At 41.9% G+C, this 23,652-nt stretch overlaps 1 protein-coding gene across 1 annotated transcript in view; it reads left to right on the plus strand.

The window, feature by feature from the left end:
- The first annotated feature begins 7,816 nt into the window (after positions 1 to 7,816).
- The window catches only part of LOC105923451 (NADPH oxidase 4), a 31,507-nt gene continuing 15,671 nt past the window's right edge, over positions 7,817 to 23,652 (plus strand). Inside the window, exons 1-7 of the mRNA XM_012859436.3 lie at positions 7,817 to 8,070; positions 8,431 to 8,526; positions 13,674 to 13,784; positions 13,930 to 14,014; positions 16,990 to 17,087; positions 20,885 to 20,912; positions 21,793 to 21,865. Coding sequence (XP_012714890.2) covers positions 8,014 to 8,070; positions 8,431 to 8,526; positions 13,674 to 13,784; positions 13,930 to 14,014; positions 16,990 to 17,087; positions 20,885 to 20,912; positions 21,793 to 21,865 — 548 coding nt within the window. The 5' untranslated portion in view covers positions 7,817 to 8,013. The remainder of the gene's footprint in view (positions 8,071 to 8,430; positions 8,527 to 13,673; positions 13,785 to 13,929; positions 14,015 to 16,989; positions 17,088 to 20,884; positions 20,913 to 21,792; positions 21,866 to 23,652) is intronic.

The raw sequence follows: 23,652 nt of genomic DNA on the forward strand, positions 1-23,652 counted from the left end.
TTGAAGCACATCACATCAGACACAAACTGCCAAACCAGAAGGCTGAGCGGTAGAAATTAGTTATCTCCACAGCTTACTTACAGCTTTTCCCTTCTAACATTTTAATCCATAATCACACTTATTTTTTCAAAAATAGAAGTTATCACTTTCTGTTATCTAATGGAGTTAGATGGCTAGTCCAAATTTGATGCACCACCCTCATCACATTTTGTAATTTTAAAGTTTCAATGCTGAGGGGCTCCAGACAAATGAGTGTCAGTGGCTCCAACCAAATACCCTTAATTATAGCTCCTAGCTCCGGCTCCTTGACCTCGCATGGTGTCAACAATAAGAACTCTGTTATGGGGGGAAGGGAGCTTCAGGCTTCTGAAACGCACATGGATGGCCTACAGTTTACCAAAAATGGACTACAATGTTTACACCTCCGTGATTTCCGTGAGGTGGGCTGTGCTTATACTTCATGTCACGCAAAGGATTGTGGGATACCCTATAGCTCCTTAGTGCTGGTAAAGGACGTTGTGAGGTTCTAGGATAAACTAGCATCGAGAAGAAGCACACAGGCTTCTTTTTCTACCTCCTTCCTTATTTGGGCAGCACTTATTTCAGGCTGGTTTCTAATTGGTTACTCAAAGATTCTCCTTGGCCAATTAGTGTTTTTGCGTCATTCTTTTTCCAGTCAGATTAATTCATCCTCTCTGTCAACAAAGTCACATCCCTAACAGCTTAAGGTGCGATCACACCGATTGCGTTTTTGACGACTGGAGAGACCAATTTACAGGTTATCCCTACGTACAGGTGGAACACAGGAGCGATGCGACGCAACAGGCACGTTTCTAGCGATGCCACAGGCGCGATTATGGCAATTACAGCGCAAGGTACAGGGATGTGATACCTGTGATGGTTGTGAAGCAACAGTGACTGTAGTTTAACAAATCTGAATTTTTGTGTCTTGTAGCGCCGCAACAACCAATCAGGATCTGGTTGTGGCTGTGACGTGGGGAGAAGGCCTGCGGCGGAGACAAAGCTGTTTTCACTCAACATGGAAGACAAGCTGATAGTGGCGGTCTGCGGTCAGCTTGAGTTGTTTGACTCAACTAAATATTTTCTACCGATATAAGTCCAGGAAGGACCTAGCCTGCAGAACAGTGAGTGAGAAGACTGGGGTGGCAGGTAAACCTTGAAAATAAAAGCTTCACTTGATAGAGCCATTGTACTACAGCATTTCTGGCTTTTCGCCCGCCATGCAAATTGCTGCTGATATGTCAGGTGAGTGACAGCGCGCCATTGTAGAGACATTGTGGCTGAATTCACGTTCGGTGTGGATGTACAGACGCAATGTTACACAGATGATGCAAAAAGGCATCAATGGTCACTTATTTACAAATTAATTTCATGAGGCATTCGCTGGAGAAAGGGAAAGTGGATAAAAGAACTTGGACTGTCCAGATTTAAAAAATCAGCAGCAGGCAAGCAACTGTGGATGGTAATAATCTCTGACCTCTAGTGCTCTTGTTATACCATTTTTTCGTGACCTAAGTGGAGCAATTAAGCAATTATAAATAGCAGCATTTTTGACTTGACCGTATATGAGGAATTTTATTTCTGCTCTGAACAGAACTTGGTTTCCAGTCATTTCTGTTTGGATTCAGTTACAGATTCTCGGTCCACTGATGCAGAGCGCCGTCAGACGGACAGCCTGGTTTTCCCACGCTGCAGCACGTGCACTTCCTTGTTCTGCCGTGGCCTCTCCCAGGCCTCCGAACAGCTGCGTGCTTGTGGAGGATCCCCCTTTTTATTTGATGGACTGGAGTGTGAATTGGTGAACCTCTCTGCTCTCAGGAATGTTAGGAGTAAACACAGGTCTCAGCTTTTACTTGTCCTCTAGGTGCTTTTTCTTCTAAGCATTTTATTGAAAGAGCTCCATTCACACTGTGTGGAGAGCTGAATTTAATTTATTTCAACAGTTTATGATTAGAAAATTATTTACTATTCATAGACAGGTAACCAATGATTTCAAGCTTAGTTTCCAGGGAGCTGGAATGAAAAGAGCATCCAAAAGATCTTGCAGTAGTTTTCTTTCCATTTTCCATTTTCATTTAACATAGCTTCACACCTAGTTGTGGAATCTAAATTTTCAGCTACTGCAGTTATGAACACATGTTATGTTAAGTGGACATCTCTTGAGCATTTGTATCTGTTAACGTCTGATTCAATTGCAATGGCGCATTACTTTTCACAATAGAAAAGAATCAAATACTGCTTGTTGTTGTCAGTGGGGAGGTATGCAGCGGGAAGGGGCAGGCTTCCTGCAGCAGGACGAAGGGGCAGAAGCACGCAATAGAAACGCAACAGAAGCACGCACTGAAAAAGCAATAACAAAGAGGTAAATCTATTCAGTTTAGATGAAAAATAGAAATGTACACTATGAAGAATGAACAGGAATGTATACCCTAATAGGAAACCATTTGTAGATTCAATGTGTTTTCAAAGAGATATACATACTGATATGGAATGGGTAACGTGTTGGGAACAGATGGATGACACATCATTTGATGAAAATGAAAATGATCAACTCACGGAGGACTTAATCTGAAGTCACCAAGAAACTTAACAACACAATTCAAAATGATACTCAGAAGTTTGTGTGGCCCCCACGTGCTTTACATACATGTCTGACTACATCGGAGCTCCTTATGAGGTAACGGATGGTGCACAGGAGTATCTCCTCCCAGATCCTGACCAGGGCATCACTGAGGTCCAGCCTGGTGGCTTCAGATGGACCTAAACCTGATGATGGTTCTTTTGGACTTAGGTTAGTTGAGATCAATACTCCAGAAGTTTAAGTTACTTTGATATACTCTGATTAAAAAGTATTCCTTTAATTTCTGAACAGTATATTAAAGTGTGGTCAAATAAAGTGCACCTATTTAAATGTTTCTATTTGTGATATAATGCTATTTAAAAGAATGCAAACTGAGCTGCACAGAGAACACCTGCAGAAACATTAAACCACCTTAACTGGTCAGCTAAATGTTACACATGAAATATTTAGCTCTTCATAAATGAAAGTGCCGTGATTAAGTATTTGCTTCCATGCAGATTTATTTTTTATTTTTTAAACACACTTATATGTTTCAGATCAAGAAAATAAAAGCTATATTATCAGAATGCAAAATGGAGGTTTGAACTGATGATTTCATTCCTCCTTGTTAAAATATGAGACAACTAGCAGTCAAACATGGTGGTGGTAGAATCAGGGCCAGTGGCACTGGTGCAAAGCTCAAAAGGGATGGATCACTGAAGACAAAGACTGACTCAGCACTTGGACACACCTGTCTGTTCTCACAGGACAATGATCTCTATCCACAAAAAAGTGATTGTCTGCCTTCTGCTCTCCCCACAGGGTGCATGTCTACAGGACTTTAAGACGGGCAGGAAATATTGTGATCGACGCTGTTCAAGTCACTTCCCTCCGCAGTCCATCAGAAGCAAAACCTCAAGGCACAGGATCAGTTTGTTCCTGGCTCCACATGGACTCTTGAATGCGTCTGATCACCTCAACCCCGACTAAAAATGTATTAAACACCAGTGACAACATGCACATTATTTTTTACATGTTTTATAGGTGTATAGTGGTATTATTGTGTATGTTTGTTATACATATCTGGATTACTTGTAATGCCTGTCATGTCATTGCCTGGAAACTAATCAAATTCAAATAACTTCCACCATGTCTGAAAATTAGAATGGTCAATAATGATGTAATAATGGAGCTAAGCGAAAATTCAAACTGAAGAAACTCTATTGCCTACCTCCATCAATCAGGGACTCATCCGCCTCCGACACAAGCCAATCAGCTTTGAACTGCTCCTCCTCAAAGCCAGTCAGCATCCTGGGTTCATCTTAAAAAGAACTCCACATCCTTGTCTCGGCCTTCTCCTCAGCGAGCAAGCGGTGGCTGGGTGTGTCCGGTTTGGACTCTGTTGACCGGTTTCAACCCACCTCCATCCCCTTCTCCACCATCGTAGCAAGCTTCGCCTGGCTTTCCTATGGTCCTCCTTCAGCCTCGTCCCTATCAGAGTGTAATTCCTGCTGGACTCTCATGAAATTCCCAGTCACTCATTAAAACGGTCCGGGAGAAGACCGCCATGCTGAGCCTGGTTCTGCCAGAGGTTTCTTCCCAAAGGGGAGTTTTTTCTCTCCACAGTCGCTTCATGCTTGCTCATCATGGACAGTTCATGCAAACCTGTGTTTATCAAGTTGGACATCTAGCTCAAACAGTTCATCATATGGACTGAACAAACTTTGTTTATCTCCACTCCACCACCAGTTTCAGACCTGGGGGGAAATATCCCTATTCTCATACGCCTGCTTATGCATATTGAAGTATAATTCAGCGTGAATTTTTCCTGCCGAGGTCTGAGCGCCAAACTCTTAAGATATTGTATCAATAAAATTCTTCTAATTGCCTTTTCCTTCTGTGTGAGTTTTTCAGATTGAAATGTAATGATGGATACAAAAGCTTGGGGTTTCTTTGCAACCTGCCAAACATTTAAGCCTGTATGTATTGTGTTGCGTTAATAGGTCTCCCTGTCAAAAAGAGTGAGTCTATTATAAGCCCAAAATCATGTATTTGTGCCCATGATGCATGTGTTTAAATATCTGGCCAAACTAGAAATAAACAGATCCATAACTGTATCTTCACAGCTTTCTGATGCAATAATAATGGTCCATAATATTGTCTCTGTTTCTCACCCACACAGTGTGTTGCTTTGAATGGTTATAAATGAGGAACTTCAAGAACCTTTTAGATTTTAGTCATAGGTGGATATTACATGAGCTGAAAGCTCCTTCAGGTACTCTAGCAGGATCTCAAGTCAAAGTCACGGAGAGGAGGGTGTCTGGTTTGGGAACCTCAAGATTGCGACTTTTTGCAGATGACGTGGTTCTGTTGGTTTCTTCTGGTCATGTCCTCCAGTGTGCACTGGAGCAGTTCACTCTTGAGTGTCAAGCAGCCAGGATGAGAGTCAGCTCCTCTAAAAGGATAAAAAACAGTAGAACAGCATCACCTTTTGGAGGAACATGTCTAATGATAACCTGACGCCGCCAGATAGATTTGCTTCGCATAGCCATCTGGAAACCTTCTGTTGAAGTAATTTTGGGAAGGGGCAAAAATACTGGTTAGCTGATTGGCCTATGTTGGTGATAGACGGGCCAAATAAACCAATCAGATCAACGAAGCATATGACGTACTCTTCAACATGCTTCGTCGTCGCTCGTAACAGAGCGACGACGAAAACACAACCACAAGCCAAGCTACTCTTGCTGCTGCAGGTAAAGGCTCGTTAGCTCAGCAAAGAAATACTCTGTAATTCCGATAAAACTTGCTCGATAGCCACGCTAACGCTAGTTTCATCGGCTGAAGCCACCATGTTCTTTAGACTGAACTGTCGCGCTTCTCGTTGCGTCACACCTCAACACGCCTCAAAGCCAACGCTGATTGGACGTTCGTTTGGTGAACGGCTCCAAATTTTCTTTAACGGAGAGTAGCCAGACTGATCTGCGAGTGAAACCTTGAAAGCTCGCGAGATCAGGATGGTCTCACGAGGCTAGTCTAATGAAGCTGTTAGCAAGAAAACACTTTGATCAGATAGGTATGCCCTCTGCAATGTTGTGCCTGGGGGCATAATTTTATGGGCAGGGAGGGGCTTAGCCCTGAGTTGCAGCTGTTCACGTGCACATACGTGCACAAGCGTGCACTTACGCTCGACCAGCCCAGCTATTGAAACTAGAGACTGGTGAGCAACACAGAGAGATGGTGTGATGTTTAACCATAGTCCATCTAAAAAGATACCTTTAGTTCTTCACAAAAGTATTTTTTAGTTATTTTTATCTAAAATAATGAAATTTTGATTATTGCTCCCTTAAAGACAGGGTGAGGAGTAGGGTAAAGTAGAGCCGCTACTTCTACACATCAAAAGGAGCCCCTTGAGGTAGTTTGGGCATCTGATCAGGAAGCCCCCTGGGTGCCTCCCTTTGGGGTTTTTCCTGGTGCATCCCACTGGGAGGAGACCCTGAACTTGCTGGAGGGAATATATATCCCATCTAGCATGGGAATGCCTTGAGTCCCCTAGAATTAGCTGGAAGATGCTGCCGGGGAGAGGCATGTCTGGTTTCCCCCCTGGACCTGCTGTCCCACGACCCTACCTCGGATAAACGGATGACGATTCTCCATCATCTGACCCATGGCTGCTTAGAAGTTTTCGGATGAGTCTGTCATACTCGGCCTCTGCACTGGTGACTAAAATACAGAGTACAGACCATGGACACAGGACTATGTGGACTATGGAACCACCCCCTGACCAAACAGAGAAAACCGAGCAGCGGGTGGTGGACTTCCACAGGCGCAGACCCATCACACTGTCAATCATCATCAAGTTAGCTGACAATGAGCTGGAGCAGGGGGTCCCAAGAGACAGACCTGTTGGGGGCTGTGAGATGATTTGTTTTTGATGTAGGCCTACTAAAAATTTTTAGTATTTACTTATTAGTGAAACCGATACCAAATTAAAACTTTGCAAGATGCTCAACATTCCTCATTGTAGCGCAGGAGGAAAGCTGCACTATTTTGCAAGAGTTCCTCTAAAAATTCAACTTTATTCATGTAATTTTATGCATTTATTCTCATAATTTCCAAAAAATAAAAAAATCCACCTGCCAAAAGGGGGCCATCAATCTCTGTCTCTGTTACTTTGGGGGTTGTAGGTTGAAAAGTTTGGAAACCCCTGAGCCAGAGGACTCTCGCAGACATTTGTGTTCACCTGAACAATGCACTGGACTGGAGGCACAACATGAAGGCTCAGAGCAGACGACCTGCTAAGGAGACTGAGATCTTTTGGAGAGCAGGGCAGCGCTCCTGACCAGTGGTGGTTCTTGACCAAATTTAGCAGGGGGACCAGGGTGGGGCCAGTGTTTTTTCACAGGGGCACAAAACAAAAGATTGGGGGGGGGGAAAACTAAACAGGTCAACATTTCATCGTTTAATATATTAATTAAGCCAAAGAGCCAATTGTGGCTCTGGAACTGCAGGTTGCAGACCCCTGATCTTTTCTCAATACGGCAGGAGCTTAACACGAAACAGCCTCATTTTTTAATTATTGTTATTTTTGTATATTTTTTAGTTATTTTGTTATTTTATTATTGGGTAAAACCATAAATGTAAAAAATACAACTGATTCAAATGACCAGTCAGTCACGGTATCTTTGTCAGCATTTATCATCCTAAGAAATTTAATATCATGTCTTTAGTACAGGGGCCATAACAGGGGCCAGGAACAGTTCTAAAGGAGCACAGGCCCCTGTTGGCCCCTGTCTAGAACCGCCCCTGCTCCTGACCTTTTTTCACTCTGTGGTGGCATCAGACATCTTCTATGGTGTAGCTTGGAGCAGCAGCTTTTCTTTAAAAACTATTAATTAGTATTTTTAATACAAGTTTCTGTCTTTTTCTCAAGCGGTTTTTTCATTAAAGCAATGGACGTCTGAGATAAAGGCGTCATGTTGGTCTATGGCTCCCTCTAGTGGCAGACAGAGGAGGCGAGGAGCAGTGAAGCGATGTTCATTGTTCTGCCTGCTGCTAATCTTTCAGAAAATGACAGCAGGTCCTATTAATTTGCTCTTTATTGTTGTCCAGGTTTATATGTGCGTCAGTCGTGCAGAAAGTTGAACCGGCAGGATGAAGCAGAGTGAGGTTGGAGAATTGTCGGAGGTTTTTTTTTTTTTTTTTTTTTTTTTTTTTTTTTTTTTTTTTTTAAGAGGGAGGGTGGTGAGAAGTTAAAAGGCGTTCAGAACAGGGAGGGAGGAGGAGGAGGAGTACTGGCTGGACGCCTTGGAGCAGACACCGGTGGGACAGACGGAGACAGAGCTGCCGGGAGGAACAACCTCCAGCCTCTTGGCCGGACTCAAGCGTCGGGGGAAACCTGGGGCAGCTCCAGCGGCAGAGACCCTGAAGGCACCATGGCCGTGTCGCTGCGGAGCTGGGTCGCCAACGAGGGAGGGAAGCACTTGGTCCTGGTGGGGGAAGCTTTGGCACAAACTTCCAAACTAACACCCCCCCCTCCCCTCCCTCGGTTCAGTCCTCTTTTTTCTGCTTACCGCCTGCCTTACTTTACTGCTGTTCACTTTTAGGTGTGTTTAATGTTTGGCAAACCTTCAGATGGTTGGACAGACAGCCCAGAGATTGTTACTAGTGTGCGCCCTTTTGCTTGTCACATCTGTTTGCAGCATCTGGAAGATAAAACGGACAAGTCACTTCAGATGTACCTTTGCCTTCATCCTTTGTTTTTCTGAATGTGAGCTTGTGTTTTGGTGTGAGTATAAACTGGGTGTTAACTGTAATTTATCCATGATATTTCTCTCTCTCTCTGTGTGTAGATGCTGTGGCTGGGAGCCAACACCTGGATGTTCCTGAACACCTTCCTGCTGTACTCCACAGGACAGCAGTACCACTACCTCTACAAGATGCTGGGGGTGAGAGACTTCCTGTTTCATGCCTGCTGTGACAAACCGTAGCATCTGTTGTGAAAAAGGCACAGATGTCATCAAGCTTTCTTCTAATATAGGCCAGTGTAGTAGCTAATGTAGTTCATTTTAAATTTTCCATATAATGTTTTTGCATCATGAAATGGGTAAATCCAACTGCAAGAATATATATGCTTGCAGTTAGATTTACTTTCATGATGCAAAAACATTATATGAAAAATTTAAAATAAACTAAATGTATAGGCATTCTTATAGAAGTAGGCCTATTGGAGAATCCATAGAGGAGATTTCTGCTCAATGATCTGCTTTACACACATGGTGTAAAGAGAAGTAGTGGTCTAGTGTTTATTAGAAGACAGTTCTCCGGTTCAAATCCCACAGACTGCAACTCTGGCTCCCTGAGCAGAGACCCTTAGCCCCACACAGTGCCAGCCCAATGGCCCCTAAGGGATGGGTTAAATTCAGAGGACAACTGTTCATTGCAATGTGCAAAAGTTGCAAGGACTACTACAAGACGACTATGAAAAAACATGTAGTAGATGTAGTAAAATAGATCTCAGGTCTTTAAAATACATCTTCAAAGAAATAAATCGAACAAAAAATGGCTCATTCAAGATCTAAAAGTTTTATTAATAAAAAAATGCTTTCACCACATATGTCTATACAGTCTATAGCGCAAGAAAAAAATCCATCATTGGGGAAAGCAGGTAATGAAAACTTAGCAATTTGCCACAAACCTTGTAGCAAACCTATGAGAGAAGGTGTTGTAGATGGGAACTAAATGTCACTGTTTGATTTATGCAAAAAGCCTAGGTGGTGGCGGTATATGTGTGTGTGTGTGTGTCTCAGAGATGAAAGATCCCATCTGAAATGAAATGTTTATTTCCAAATCTTCCACTTCTATCGCCTTCGATTAACTAAAGTATATATTTTGTTGTACAAGTCTCATGAATGGTCGGGCACCAATACCTTCTTCTTAGTGTTTATTCTTATACTCAAGGGAGGTTTCACTCTGATGTCGAGCCTTAAACGTCTTCCCCAAGAGAGACACTCCTGAGCTTTCTCAAGCTTTCGTTCATCCCTTTTTCTTCCCATTCATCTCACCTTCAGGTATAATTGAGTGAGCTGAGGCACAACGTAAGATGTTTGACTTCAACCAATTCTCTGAAACCGCCAGCTAAGCGCAGCTTTTATTCAACTGCAAGCCTGAAAAGTTCATATAAATGTAAAGACTCAGTGTGGCTGGTGCTTACACTGAGTCCAACAGAGTGAACCTTAAAAGTCTGGACTACAACTATGAAGGTCCCAACGTTTAGGCACAGTGACGTCAGTGTGGTGATGAGGAGGCTGCTTGAAATCTCCGTACTCCCTGTTTGTGCCCCCTCACGTTGTTATGAAAGATAGAGCATCTCTGGCCTGTTTTCACTTAAGAGAGCAACATAGAGATCAAAGAATACAAAAAAAAACACCACTAAGAACTTCCTTTTAGGAAATGGAGTGTCAGACTAAGCGTATTATTTACAACCATTAAGAGCTAAAAAGATTAAAGATTTAAATTTATGTAAACACATGCTTACATATAACCAGCAGTTTGGATTATAGGTAATGCTGTTGCTGCTGGGTGCATTTCACAGTGCTGTTGCAAACTGATGCACTTCTGTATGAGACCAAGCCAATATTTGCATTCTGGACATGAATTACTTATTTTAACAAATACTGTTTCTGTCAACGGTATTCATCCCCTTTAACTCATCCACTTCTGGTTATGTCACAACCACAAACTTTAATTCAAGTTATTAGACCAACACAAAGTAGCGGCGTAAAATGGGAAAAAGAATAACACTGGCTTTTCAAATGTAGAAAGCCGGATTAGGTTATAAAACAATGTCCCAAGCTTTCTACATCCATCAGAGCACTTTTTAGGTGTATCGCAAACGCTAACCGACCGAAGAAGTGGCTTTTTTTCCCCCTGAACTGACGGTTTGAGCAAGTGGAGCATCAGTGAGAGCAGCAGTCAGGAAGTAACCGCGATACCTCTGGAGGAGCTGCGGAGATTAAAAGCTCTGGATTGGAGAGTTTGCTGACAGGAGAACTATTAGTCATACACTCCAAAAATCTGACCTTTATGGACGACTAGAGAGTCATTATTGAAAAAGAAAGCTGTAAGAAGCCATGTTTAAAAGTTGCCACATGCCAAAGTAGAGGAAACCCAAAATTGGCTTACATACAAAATGTTGAGTTTGGGAAAAACTAACTCTTTACACCACCATCAAACATGGTAGGGGCAATATATTGCTGTGGGGGAGCTTTTCTTCTGCATGGACAGGGAAGGTGGCTGGAACTACTTATGGAGAAATCCTGTATGTGGATTTCTCTATAATTTCTTTATAAGAAAACCTGAATTGGCCAATTTTAAATTAATTTAAAATCACTGTACTCCTAACATGTGGATAAAGAATGCCCTAGAATTGCATACAGGGGTATGAGAGATGTTAAATGCACAGTATACGCAAATGTCTTCTTTCTAAACACCAGCAAGGTTACGCAACGCTCAAGCAGAGCAAAGTTGGTGCCCTCAGAGCCCCGAGAGGCGATGAGAAATGGCAGCAAACAGCATGCGTGAACTATTGCACTGCCTGTACAGTGGGAGGCAGAAGGGGAGGACAGGGGCAAGTGTGGGCACGCCGCTGGTTCCACTGAATGCCTCGCCGGAGGGCTTAAGTTTAAGTGCCTATCTTTACGTGCACACGAGTACAAGCGTGGTGCGTTTCCACGGCATTAATACCTCAAATAGTCTCTGGTCTTGTTCACCTGTTCGGCAGGAGCGTCCTGGGTGTCGGAAAGGAGCGGATCAGATCTCCGTCTAGGGGTTTCTGCCATCAGCTGCTTTTCTTTAAGAGGCTCTGTGAAGTGTGTGTGTGTGTGTGTGTTTTGAAGAATAAAAGGATCAGACTGTGGTGAGCTGAGGTTAACCTGAAGTGATATTTAGGTTCAAGCTTTGGTTCGTTCCCCACAGCAGCATTGTTATATTTCAACGCTTAGGGTAGACAGTCGGGATCCCTTTATGTCTGACTTGTCGTTTTCTTGACCATCAGACTCGGGCCTTGATGGGAGTGCAGATTAGAGCTCGGGTTGTGCGTTTGTCTAATTTATTAATTTAATTCAGTAAACCTGCCTGACTTTCTTGGATCTCTCGGACCGAAACATCTTCACAGGCCGCTAGAGCCCAGTCAAAACTTTCTAGTTTCCTTTGATCTGCACACCTTTATCTCAGTAAAGCCAGAGGTAATCTGAAGCGGCAGCGCCCGCCGAGCACAAAGCTCCCGGCAAACGTGCCGAGTTTACGAGATGCCGGAGTGCACCCAGCGTTTCTGGCCTCAATTTGATTATTGGGCCGCAGACTGAGATTTATTCAGTTAGATTATCCCGTCTTGCTCGCGCATTACTTCAGGTGCGTTTCCCCGCATTTCGTCACGTGTCGTCTCGGGTGAGATGCTGAACCCCGCTTAACCTGTAAAGAAACAAAAAAACAGACAAGTCACGGTAAATCTGTGTGTTTAGACTTGATTAGGGGAGGTACACCACCTTGCAAAAGTATTTACATCCATGTGGACCTTTCAAACATTGTCAAGTTACCATCAGAAAAAAATGTCATGATAGACCAACACATAGTTATAAACTGGAACAAAGTTTGTTGTCAGATTTTATCACTGGCATAAATTTGTTTTCAGCTACATATGGTCCTAAATAAATTCAGAATCCCCTAGTTAGCAAATAGTCCACCTCAGTATAAAATCCAGCTGTTCTGTGAAGGCTTCAGAGATTTGTTAGAGAACCAACATCATGAAAACATGGCAAACAGGTCAGTTGTGGAGAAGTTTAAAGCAGGGTTAGGTTCTAGAACAATATTGTAAGCTTTGAACATTTCATGAAGCTCTATTCAGTCCATCATCTGAACAATTAATTAGACGAGCAGCCAAGAGTCCCATGGTTACTCTGGAGGAGCTGCAGAGAAGCGCGGCTACAATGGCGTGTCTTGGATTAAAGCATGTGTTACAATGGCCTAGTCAAAGTCCAGGCCTGAATCCAATTCAGCATTTGTGGCAATATTTTGAAATCTAACTTTGTTGCAAAGAAGGATAAGCAAACAAAGCTGGTAGAGCAAATCTAACTATGTGACAGACCAACACAAAGTAGTGGCGTGAAATGGGAAGAAGAATAACACTGGCTTTTCAAACGTAGAAAGCGGGATTAGGTTTAAAACAATGTCCAAAGCTTTCTACATCCATCAGAGCACTTTTCAGGTGTATCGCAAATGCTAACCGACCAAAGACGTGGCTTTTTCCCCTGAACTGATGGGGTGAGCAAGTGGAGCATCAGTAAGAGCATCAGTCAGGAGGTAACCGCGGTACCTCTGGAGGAGCTGCGGAGATTCAAAGCTCTGGATTGGATAGTCTGTTGACAGGAGAACTATTAGTCATGCACTCCAAAAATCTGATCTTTATGGACGACTAGAGAGTCATTATTGAAAACAAAAGCTGTAAGAAGCCATGTTTAACTGACTAATACAAATGCACACCAAACTCAGACTTTTAAATTAAAAAAATCGTCAAAACCATGTTTAATTGTTCATCTACAAAATGATGCACTGCTTTGTGCTGGTGCATAACACACAGTAAAAAAAAAACCCCCACAAAAATATACACCGAAGATTAAGGTTGTGACACAACAAAATGTAAAAAAGGTTAATTGTTATGAAAACTTATGCAAGTTAATGAGCAAACGTTTGTCACCTTAAGAAAATGTTAAAGACTTAACTTTTCTAATATCTAATTCTTGTGTCTCTTGTGTGTCTTTGGGTTCTCCAACAAAACCCCCTTACTGTTGTCTCAGTCCTGAGGTCACAGCTGTTTTTTTTTTTAACCAGAATGGTCTCAGCTGAGTCACACCCTAATGATCAGCAGACTCAGACCTCCGCATTGTGAGAGACAAAGGTGGTTTGCCATAAACGTCTGCGGTGAAGTCATGCCTCAGGCTCTCAGCCCCTCTTAATTACATAATTCCTAATCTTCTGGCCTGTCTGACAGCGTGCGCTTGTGTGTGTGTGTGTGTGTGTGTGTGTTTGTCTTCCTGAGGTCGGACTGTGCATCAGCCGAGCGTCTGCCTCTGTGCTCAACCTGAACTGCAGTTTGGTGCTGCTGCCCATGTGCCGCTCTCTGCTCACCTTCATACGAGGAACACGCGCGGTAAGACTCGCAGAGAAAGACCATTTGAAATTGGCAGTAAAAGTGGGGACATTTGGTTTCTAAAGCACAACAGAACTCCTTGTGAAGATTAATCCCGGATGTAATCGCAGTGATTTCTGTCTGTTTTCGCCCCCCCTCGTTGCAGGTATCGAGCAGGAAGACGCGCAGGCTGCTGGACAAGTACAAGACCTTTCACGTTGCGTGCGGCGTCGCTGTCTGCCTCTTCTCAGGTAAAAAACCCGCCTCCTGAAACCCCGGCTGCCGCACATGCGTGTGTAAAGCGTGGATAGAGGGATCCGCGGTGGCTTTGCATTCCTGGCCCACCAGCTGGGAGATTATTTTCCCTTGCTGTGCAGGTTTGTGTCTCCTCTCATGACATCGTGGGAGCCTCACACAGCTGTGTATCCACAGTTTGCAGACTTTTTCCTCTGACTCACCCGTCTTTTTTTTTTTTTTGTCTATAAGCTGGCTTGCATTAATGTATCTTTAGTAAGATCTTCGCTTCACATGAAAAAGCATTAACTAAATTCAGCATTCAGCACCTAAAGCCGCCTGCTGTGAGCTTTTCCTTTGCCGTCTTGCCTTTGTTTAAACATCTGTTGACTAAAGACTCTTTGATTAGGGCAGATGATTGTTATCCAGGAAGCAGAGGACAGCTCTCCTCCCCTGCAAAAAAAATATGTATAACGGATATGACACAACTCTGCATAAATAAATGTCAGATGGTTTATGACTTAACGATAATTGAATTATTGAAGGCAAACTTCAGTATTTGGTGTTGGATATAGAAACGCCTACATTACTCTATTAAAAACACGACCCCTGCGTTAGGAACTAAGAGCAAGTGAAAAAAATATTTCCATAGTGAAATAAACATAATTACTCTGAGCTGAACACGCTTCATTCTCGCATGCAACATGTGTAGATGTTACGCTTTCCCCGAACGAGGGTGATTCATGTGAGAAATATTTTAATCAGAATCAGATCCCATACTCCAGCATGCAGCCTCTACAGAATGTAAAACTGTCCTTTCCTCGAGGATGCTGGCGGACTGCTAAAGAGGATGGCTCCTTTTAAACCCACTTGCCCACTTTATAGGCTTTGCGCTGGAGATGTGAAGTCAAAAAGATGCGTGCGGACGGCGCATTCTTCATGCTCACTCAAGCCTAAATCGATTTCAGCAAGCAGCTGGGTGAAACCAGAAGTACGCATGGGGAGCTTGATTTATGCACGAGAACATTTTATAGGGTTCAACCAGAACCTGACAGTTCTTCAGTCGTAGTGGAAAAAGGACCCCAAAGTTGATAAATGTGACCCAATATTTGAAAGATATTCTTCTCTTAAATAGTCTTTTAAATTAGATGAACACTTTGGAAAAACATGATTCCCCTCCACCCGTCATTTCCAAGGGACAGGCATCTTTTGAGATCAGATGTAGCGCTCAGATCTGGACAAATTAGTCTTTGGGACTACATAATTAATTTAGATGCAATAATAAAAAAAAAACAGCCTTGCAGTTAAAACGATGACACACCAACATACTTTACTAGTTGTTGTTTTTTTTTTTAAGTACAGTAATTACTTAAGTAATTAACAAATATCAATTTTGTGGAAACAAATAGTTTGATAATAATGAAACTCTGATTTGATGATTTTCAACAAACTCCAAAACAGTTTGAATTACTATTAAAAGTTATTATATTTAGTATTAAGTATTATTATGTGGTTGTATGATAGCATCAATAAATGCAGTGTTTCTGTTTCATAATATGGCAGAAAGCAGCTGCTGCGTTTAGCAGTCCAGTTGCTCTATTGAGTGTTGGCTTACTTGGATGATGTTTTTTTTTTTGTTAAATAAATGGTTAGTTTTAATTTAAAACATATTATTTTGTCATGTGACTACATACAGTGACAGGATTAAAGACCAACACTCAGCGATGGATTTTTAAAAAAACTTTTATTATCACTTTAATCATCCTGGCAATAAATCCCACCAAATACTGGGACCTCAAATCACATATCCCTAGTACTGATCTACTTTTTGAACACAAGATCATCACGATCAATAAATAATGAAAAAAGCAAAGTTTTGCAGTTTATGGAGAAGAGTGTCTGCTTAAATCTCATTTAAGCTGTTTGCAGGTTAGCTTTAAAGCTGAGGATGGTGCTGCCGACTCGTTCAGTGACATCTAGGAATCTTTAACCCTCTACAGGAGAAAAAAGAAAATGGCAACAAGAAGTTAGAATTTCTATTTTAGATACAGAAATTTAGAGAAAAGTATCATTAGAGGGATTTTTGAATATGATCATATTAATGTTAGGCTAAAACATATCTGTAAAGGAGTTTGTCTTCAATGGCAAAGGTGTTGGGTTCAGATCCCAATCACTTGTTAGAAACAGATCTGCACAATATATCACAATAATATATCTAGTCTGTTGGTTGGTGTTTTGTTGCCTTCGATGCCCTCTACTAATGCACGTTTCTCTAGTGGCGGCGATGCTAAACCTCACAAAGTGTGGTGAGAACATTGTCATGAAGTAAAGAAAAGAGCCAGGGACATGCAGGTTGATCCTAATCGATCTCATCATGAGAATATTCAGCAACAGGATCACTACTATGTGTTAGAAGTCGCTGAAGGATTAACATGCCTAGTGTAGCGGAGAATATTTCATTCTGAATCATTTGGATTTTAAACTCAAAGGAACAACTGATGCTCCAAAAAAAAAAAAAAATGCATCTGTTTTTTCAGTTTAGCTGTCACGTCATCTGCAAGCTTGGCCCTCAGTCAGAAACCTCTTCACCTCTTGAAATAACACACATTCGCGGAACCTCTGTATTCTCAGATGACCAATGTGGAGAGAGAGGCAGCGGGATGGGAGAGAGCCACAAACTGCGGGAAGAAAGCGGCAGAGAGAGGGGGATGGAAGGCCGTGGGAGTGGGAGAGGATATGGGGGGGGGAGGAGGAAAAAGGGTTCTTGTGTGTCATGATTACAGTCTCTAATTCCATCAGCTGTTGAACGGCTGCGTACTTAGCCTGTGATGTCAGGAAGAAGTGTGTCTTTAAGCGACGGCGCCTTTTTGCTGAATGGACAAAGAAATGTTTGTACCGCTGGCACTTCTTTAATTGAGTCTCCAAGAGGGGAGAAATCCCACATTTGCCTTTTGTCCTTTCATTAAAATGTGTACTTTCTCATCTTCTGCAGTTGTGCACGTTTCAGCCCACATGGTGAATTTGGTCAACTTCAGCGTCAGCTACTCGGATGACTTTCCTGCTCTCAACTTGGCTCGCTACCGAGGAGAGGTAAGGACTTCCTTGAACACAACTTAAATCTTTGCAACAGCATCTCCAGCATGAGGATGGAAAACACCTCAGAGAAGATATTTTGAAATGTAGAGATGCACTGATAGGAGATTTCCAAAAAATACGTTTTTGCTGATTTTATTTATTTATTTTTTTGGCTCTCTTTAAGAGCGATAAGTAAAACTTAAAGATATTTTCTGTCTTTTGCCAATATGGAACATTTAACTGTCTTAACAATAAAACCTTTTTGTAAAATAAAACAATTATTCCCCCAAAAATTGCTCTCTGGATCACTGAATAGGGACCAAAACAGAATAATCCTCCAGACAGCGAGAGAGGTATCTGTATCTTTTTTCATGAGTCAAAATGTAGAAGAGGCTTATATCCATTTTTTTTTTATTTTATTCAGAAAATCTTCAGAATCATTTCAAAATAGACAACAGCTGTGTCCAACTTAATGTTTGGGGGTGGGATGTCTCTAATTCACTGTTATGAGTCATATTGTTAAAGATTTTACTGCAAGGCTTTTACGAATCTTTCAAAACGACAAAAAAATGTCAGAGGATGACACCCTTTAGCATCTTGAGGCTCATTTCTACTTACCTGACTCCACCAGATAGATTTGCTCCGCATATCCATCTGGAAACCTTCCGTTGAAGTAACTTTGGGAAGGGGCGAAAATACTGGTTAGCTGATTGGCCTATGTTGGTGATAGACGGGCCAAATATACCAATCAGATTTGTCGTCGCTCGTAACAGAGCGACGACGAAAACACAACCACAAGCTAAGCTACTCTTGCTGCTGCAGGTAAAGGCTCGTTAGCTCAGCAAAGAAATACTCTGTAATTCCGATAAAACTTGCTCGATAGCCACGCTAACGCTAGTTTCATCGGCTGAAGCCGCCATGTTCTTTAGACTGAATTGTCACGCTTCCCGTTGCGTCACACCTCAACCCGCTTCAAAGCCAACGCTGATTGGACGTTCGTTTGGTGAACGGCTCCAAATTTTCTTTAACGTAGAGTATCCAGACTGATCTGCGAGTGAAACCTTGATAGCTCGCGAGATCAGGATGGTCTCACGAGGCTACATTTCTACTTCTTATTCCTGAATGTTTTTTCCCCTGGAACCTAACTTCCCTACCAGGCTTTTTTCTGTGTTTTTCTGTGTTTTCTATGAAATTTGGGCTTAATGAGTTAGATTAGGCTGCCTGAAACTGAGTAGGTCCTCCTCCTGCAGGAGTGCTGCTGAGACACAGACCTCCTGAACTGCAACTGTGAAGTCCTAGATGTGATTAAAAATGATGAATGCTGACTGAAACAGCATCAACCTCAGATTGTTTCACAGCAGTTATGTTCTGAAAACCACAGACTGCGGCTCCAAACTGTGTGAAAATGTATGAGTAGAGTGGACTGTGCAGAACCTGACCTCCAACATTACAATCGCCGACCTAAAGACATAATGAATCCCAGTTTCATCAAGATTAGGATCTGAAACAAACCAGCTGCTGCTGCAGCATCTCTGCTCCATCCAAACTTAAAATTAAAACTATCCTAGACAGCTGTGATAGCTTTATTTTCACATTAGAACATAAGCACAGTACAATGTATTTTAACCTTGCCGGTTAAAATACCTTTAAAAGGTCTGATAAGCTTGTTACTCTCGGTCTCTGTGGAGATGCTGAAGGCAGAAGTCTGTTTTTCCTTTATTGAAATACAGTGCTCAAAAAATGAAAGGACTGCTTTTTAATCATGACGATATCAAATTAGTTAAAATCCTGGAGTATCAATCTGGTCAGTTCAGCGGTAGAAGGTTGTTAAACAGATTCAGCTGTTCTGCTGTTAATGAAATTGCAGGTGGAGGATGCAGACATTGTTTCCTCTCCTCATGTCTATTACAGCTTTTCAGTAGTTTTGAATTTGACCAGGGTCATTGTCACTACTGGTAGCACGAGGTGATACCTGGAACCCTACAGAAGTTGCACAGGCAGTCCATCTCTACTAGGATGGCGCATCAATACCCACCGCTGCAGGAAGGTTTGCTGTGTCTCCCAGCTCAGTCTCAAGACATTGGAGGAGATTTCAGGATAATACAGGTCTATGGAGAGCTCAACAGGGATGCTCGAGGTCTGAAACCCATCACCAGGACTGCTATCTGCTCCTTTATGCAAAGAGGAACAGGATGAGATGGTCGGGTAGAGCTCTACAAAGTGACCTCCGGTGAGCCAGTGGTGTGAATGTCTCTGATCAAACCATTAGAAACAGACTTCTTGAGGGTGACCAGAGGGCACATTGTCCTCAACTAGGGTCTCTGCTCGCTGTTCAGCACCGTGGACCTCGACTGGTATTTGCCAGAGAACACCAGAATTAGGAGGTTCAGCACTGGCGCCCTGCTCTTTTCATAGATGAGAGCAGGTTCCCCCTGAGCTCATGCGACTGGCGTGAAATGTTCTGGAGGAGCTGCGGTGAACTTTCCACTGCCTGCAGCATTGATCAGCATGATGGGTGTGGTGGTGGGTCAGTGTTGGTCTGGGGAGGCACATCCATGGAGGGATGCACCGACCTGTACAGGATATGCGATGGGACCCTGACTTCCATTAATTATCAGGATCAAATCCTCAGACCCATTGTTAGACCTTTTGGTTGTGCAGTGGGTCCTGGGTTCCTCCCGATGCAGGATAATGCCCGACCTCATGTGGCAAGAGTATGCAGGCAGTCCCTGTAGGATGAAGCAATTGGCTGGCCTCCATGCTCCCCTGATTAAATGCAGCAGAAAATCTCTGACACATCATGTTTAAATTCATCTGAAGCCAGTTTGAACCTCATACTGTCCATGAGCTCAGTGATAGGCCAGGCGTATTTCCACTAAGGATGGGGGATTTTTATCAGTGTATGGGAATGCAAACTCTGTAAAACACTAATATTTAACATGGATGGCTGGGTTTAAATATCTGCAAACAAAAATATAGAAATCCTGTCATGTAATTTAAAGTTTGGAGAAAATATGAACTAAAAAGGAGTATGATTTATGAGATGACTGAAACAAAATGCTGGGGGCATTCCTCAAGTGAGTGTTTAGTAGATTTCTAACCTCTTGAAGGATTTGCCCCTGGTTCTTGTAAATCTAGCCAAACTGTGACATTTTCTGAAGACTAATGGACATTTCCTCAAACCCAATGCTCTATGACAGATAGAATTGGACTCTTTACATTAATAGAGTAATTTACTACAACATGTTTAACTCCCTGCTGTGAGCTGGAGTTCAACTGGAGTTGAAAAGTCCAGAATAAACAGCAGATAAACTTTTGTTAGAAAAACAAACAAACTCTGAAGCCTTTTTCTTTTATTTTTGCAGAACATTTACATATGAGCCCCCTTTATCAAGATCAATTCATATATTTATTTATTTAAAAATTTTAAGGTGCAAAGGAGGAGACTTCAATTAGTAAATACAGCAAAACAACAGTTTATTCAGAATAATTAATAACTTAACACGTTCAAAGTTAAATTGAAATTGACGAGTTAAAGGTTCATCCTCTATTTCAATTTGATTTAGTTATTATATGTTTCTCAAACCCAAACGGATGTATTTTTTTTATTGTTTTACTTGAAGTCCAATTAGTTTAACTTCCACACGAAGACCGAAAATTAATTCTGACTTTGAGTTTTAGAATAACGTCTGCAGACTGTTTTCTCCTCAAAGTGCTGAGCTGCTGTGATTCAGGGTGGCTCTCTGAAGCATTAATGCAGATAACAGAATGAGGAAGACTACAGACCTCTTTCTTTTTTCTTTCCTCCCCAGGACCCCAAGCGGATCATTTTAACAACAAGTAAGAAGAGCAATTCTTTCTTAGAAAGTTCACTGCATAAAATCTAGGGGCTTGTTTTGTCTCTTTCTTCTTAGATTCTGTGTTTTTGTTGAATTCTTTGGTTTGTTTAGAAACAGTTTGGTGCAGATATAGGAGATTGCAGTATTTTAATAGATTATTAGGTAATCTTTCAAGCATGGGCATATCACAAAACCAACACATGTAAATAACATCTTCTGACCTCCTTAACCTGCAGAAAGGCATATTAAATGTAGGACATAATGAAACTAAATAATTCAATCAGATTTACATTTAAACATTATTCATTTCATGCGAGTAGTTTTTTTCATTACAGAAATCCCAGGCCTATTTCAATAATAAAACACTGTTTTATTATATTTGTTAAAAAAACAAATCTGTTTATTACAAACTATTTAAAACCTTCTCAGTAATCACTGGAAACATCTTTATTGGCTTTGCAGCAATTAAACGAATTATGCATTTTTCCGCTGGTATTTGGACAGTTCTTAGGGGATGAACGCCAAGTCATTGAGGTTGGAAGGCCTCCTTGCCAGCACCCTAATTTTTAGCCCTCTCCACAAATTCAAGTCAGGACTTTTGTGCAATGAAAAAATTTGGTTTAGACTTTGGCCAAGCATACCACTGGAGTATTGTTGGGGGACTTAATGCGATAGAAAGTCTCTGGAATGGGATATCCTTTCAGCTACTTAATAAAACTCTTGTGTTATTGTCACATTTACATTAATGTTGGCAATCAGAGGCTGTGCTTGTAAACCCAGCCAAAGCAAACAAGACATTTCCTGTTAGAGAGACTGATTACTGGATGTTAACGTGTTTGTTTTGTCTCCTCTCTCTGTGCCATGACGATGGTTGTCTTTAGTCCCAGGAGTCACTGGTGTCCTGCTGGTCCTTATCCTCCTCCTGATGTTCATATCCTCATCCCACTGTGTTCGGTATGCTGAACTAAATCATAGTTTCAGTAATCATTGGAGTTGGTGCTTACGTACTGAGGGAGAGAAGGGGAATGCGTTTGAGCCATTAGATAGATTACCATAAACAGCTGTCTTTAGAGATGATGTAATCTCTTAGGATGGACAACCACTTGAACAAGTTTGTTTAGAGAGTCAAAATACAAATTTAGTTATTTATTTAATCCTGGGGAAGAATTATTAGTAATCAAAGATTTTTTGGAGCGGTCGATTTGACAATTTTAGTTGAACCACAGTAGTAATGTTCCTGTCCGTGAGGCAAAGTACTGCGTTACCAGTGAGCACAGACATGTTGCCAGTTTTAGGGTAGTTCAAATTTGTAAAAAAATAAAAAATCTCTGGTTTTAAAAGTATTAAAATTTCCCCTAACATACAGTTTAAAGTTCCCTTAAAAAAATGCCAGAGAAAACTTCTGGAGTGGGTGGAGTTTGGAGTGAACAAGCCCCTCCTTTCCCTGCTTTGGTGCGTTGATTATGTGCTCAAAGTGGTTGGTTGTTCTTTACTGATGTTAAAGTAATGTTTTGAAAGTGAAGCTGTTATGTTAAAGTCTGTAGCAGTGCATCTGTTAAGCTTAGCCCAGCTAACAAGCCAGCTAATTGTGTCTGTTACTGAACAAAACGGCAAGAAACGTTTATATTCTGCGCAATAAACGCATAAATGTGCCGATGAGGCAGATTGATGCAACCCTAAGCTTAAACCAAGCTAACGCCTCATATAGGCAGAGTTAAAATAGTAAGTTTTTAATATCTGCTAACATAGATTTCTATCCCACTGATACGGACATTTTCCGTTTGATTTGTTTTAACCATCCATGGTCAGCTTTGTCTGACAAGCTGTTAGGTTTAACTACTTCAAAAACATATTTAAGTTTCTAACAAGCTCACAGTAATATGACATCTTTCTATTACAGGTAAAGGTTATATTACTTATAATACCTATTTACAGAAACCTCACCTATAAAGAATCTAGATGGACCCTTTAACTGTGAAATATCCCAGAAGACTGCCACCGTGTCCTGACTCAGCATGTCCCGTGAGAGATATAATTGGATACATTTAGCTTCCTGTGATTGGAAAGCAATCAGAAAGAATAACTGACATGCTTACATAAATCATACAGCCTCTTACAATTTTTATGCTTCATGTTTAAATTCCTCAGTGACGCTAGAAAAGGCAAACCTTCGTTCTTCTTCTTCACTCAGTAACAGCTTCCGCTCTGAAGAGGGTTGCTGTCAGGGCGACCGTTCACTGACGGGAAAAATATTGTCTTTTTAGTCTCCAACAGGTTAGTCACCAGTTAGGGCCAGACAAAAATAAAGCGATCCGATTCTAAATATCAGGAAATTTTCCGCCGCATCTCTAAAAGAACAAATCCGTTGTATCTTTGTCTTAATGTATGCTTTGTCGTCTCTGTGTTATGTCTGCTTTGCGGTATGATTCTGCTGAAGCCGGTGGCTCATCTTGTGCAACGGGTGATGGAGACGATGACATGATAACAGCCTCTGTCATTACCCAGGTCACTGTGGGTGTCGTCCTCTGTGTGTGTGTGTGTGTGTGTGTATGTGTGTGTGTGTGTGTGTGTGTGTGTGTGTGTGTAGCTTCCTGCTCCTTTCAGTGTGTGAGCAGACAATAAGAGGCTTTTCCAGACCACGCAAGGCTTGAGATAAGAGTCTGTCAAAGTGGTTGGAGTGCGGCGAGGACGGCTGCTGCACACTGGAGGGAAAACCCAAACAATGATTCAGAGTGATATTG

The sequence above is a fragment of the Fundulus heteroclitus genome, chromosome 18 (genome assembly GCF_011125445.2).
Source record: "Fundulus heteroclitus isolate FHET01 chromosome 18, MU-UCD_Fhet_4.1, whole genome shotgun sequence".
In the NCBI taxonomy this organism is placed as follows: domain Eukaryota; kingdom Metazoa; phylum Chordata; class Actinopteri; order Cyprinodontiformes; family Fundulidae; genus Fundulus; species Fundulus heteroclitus.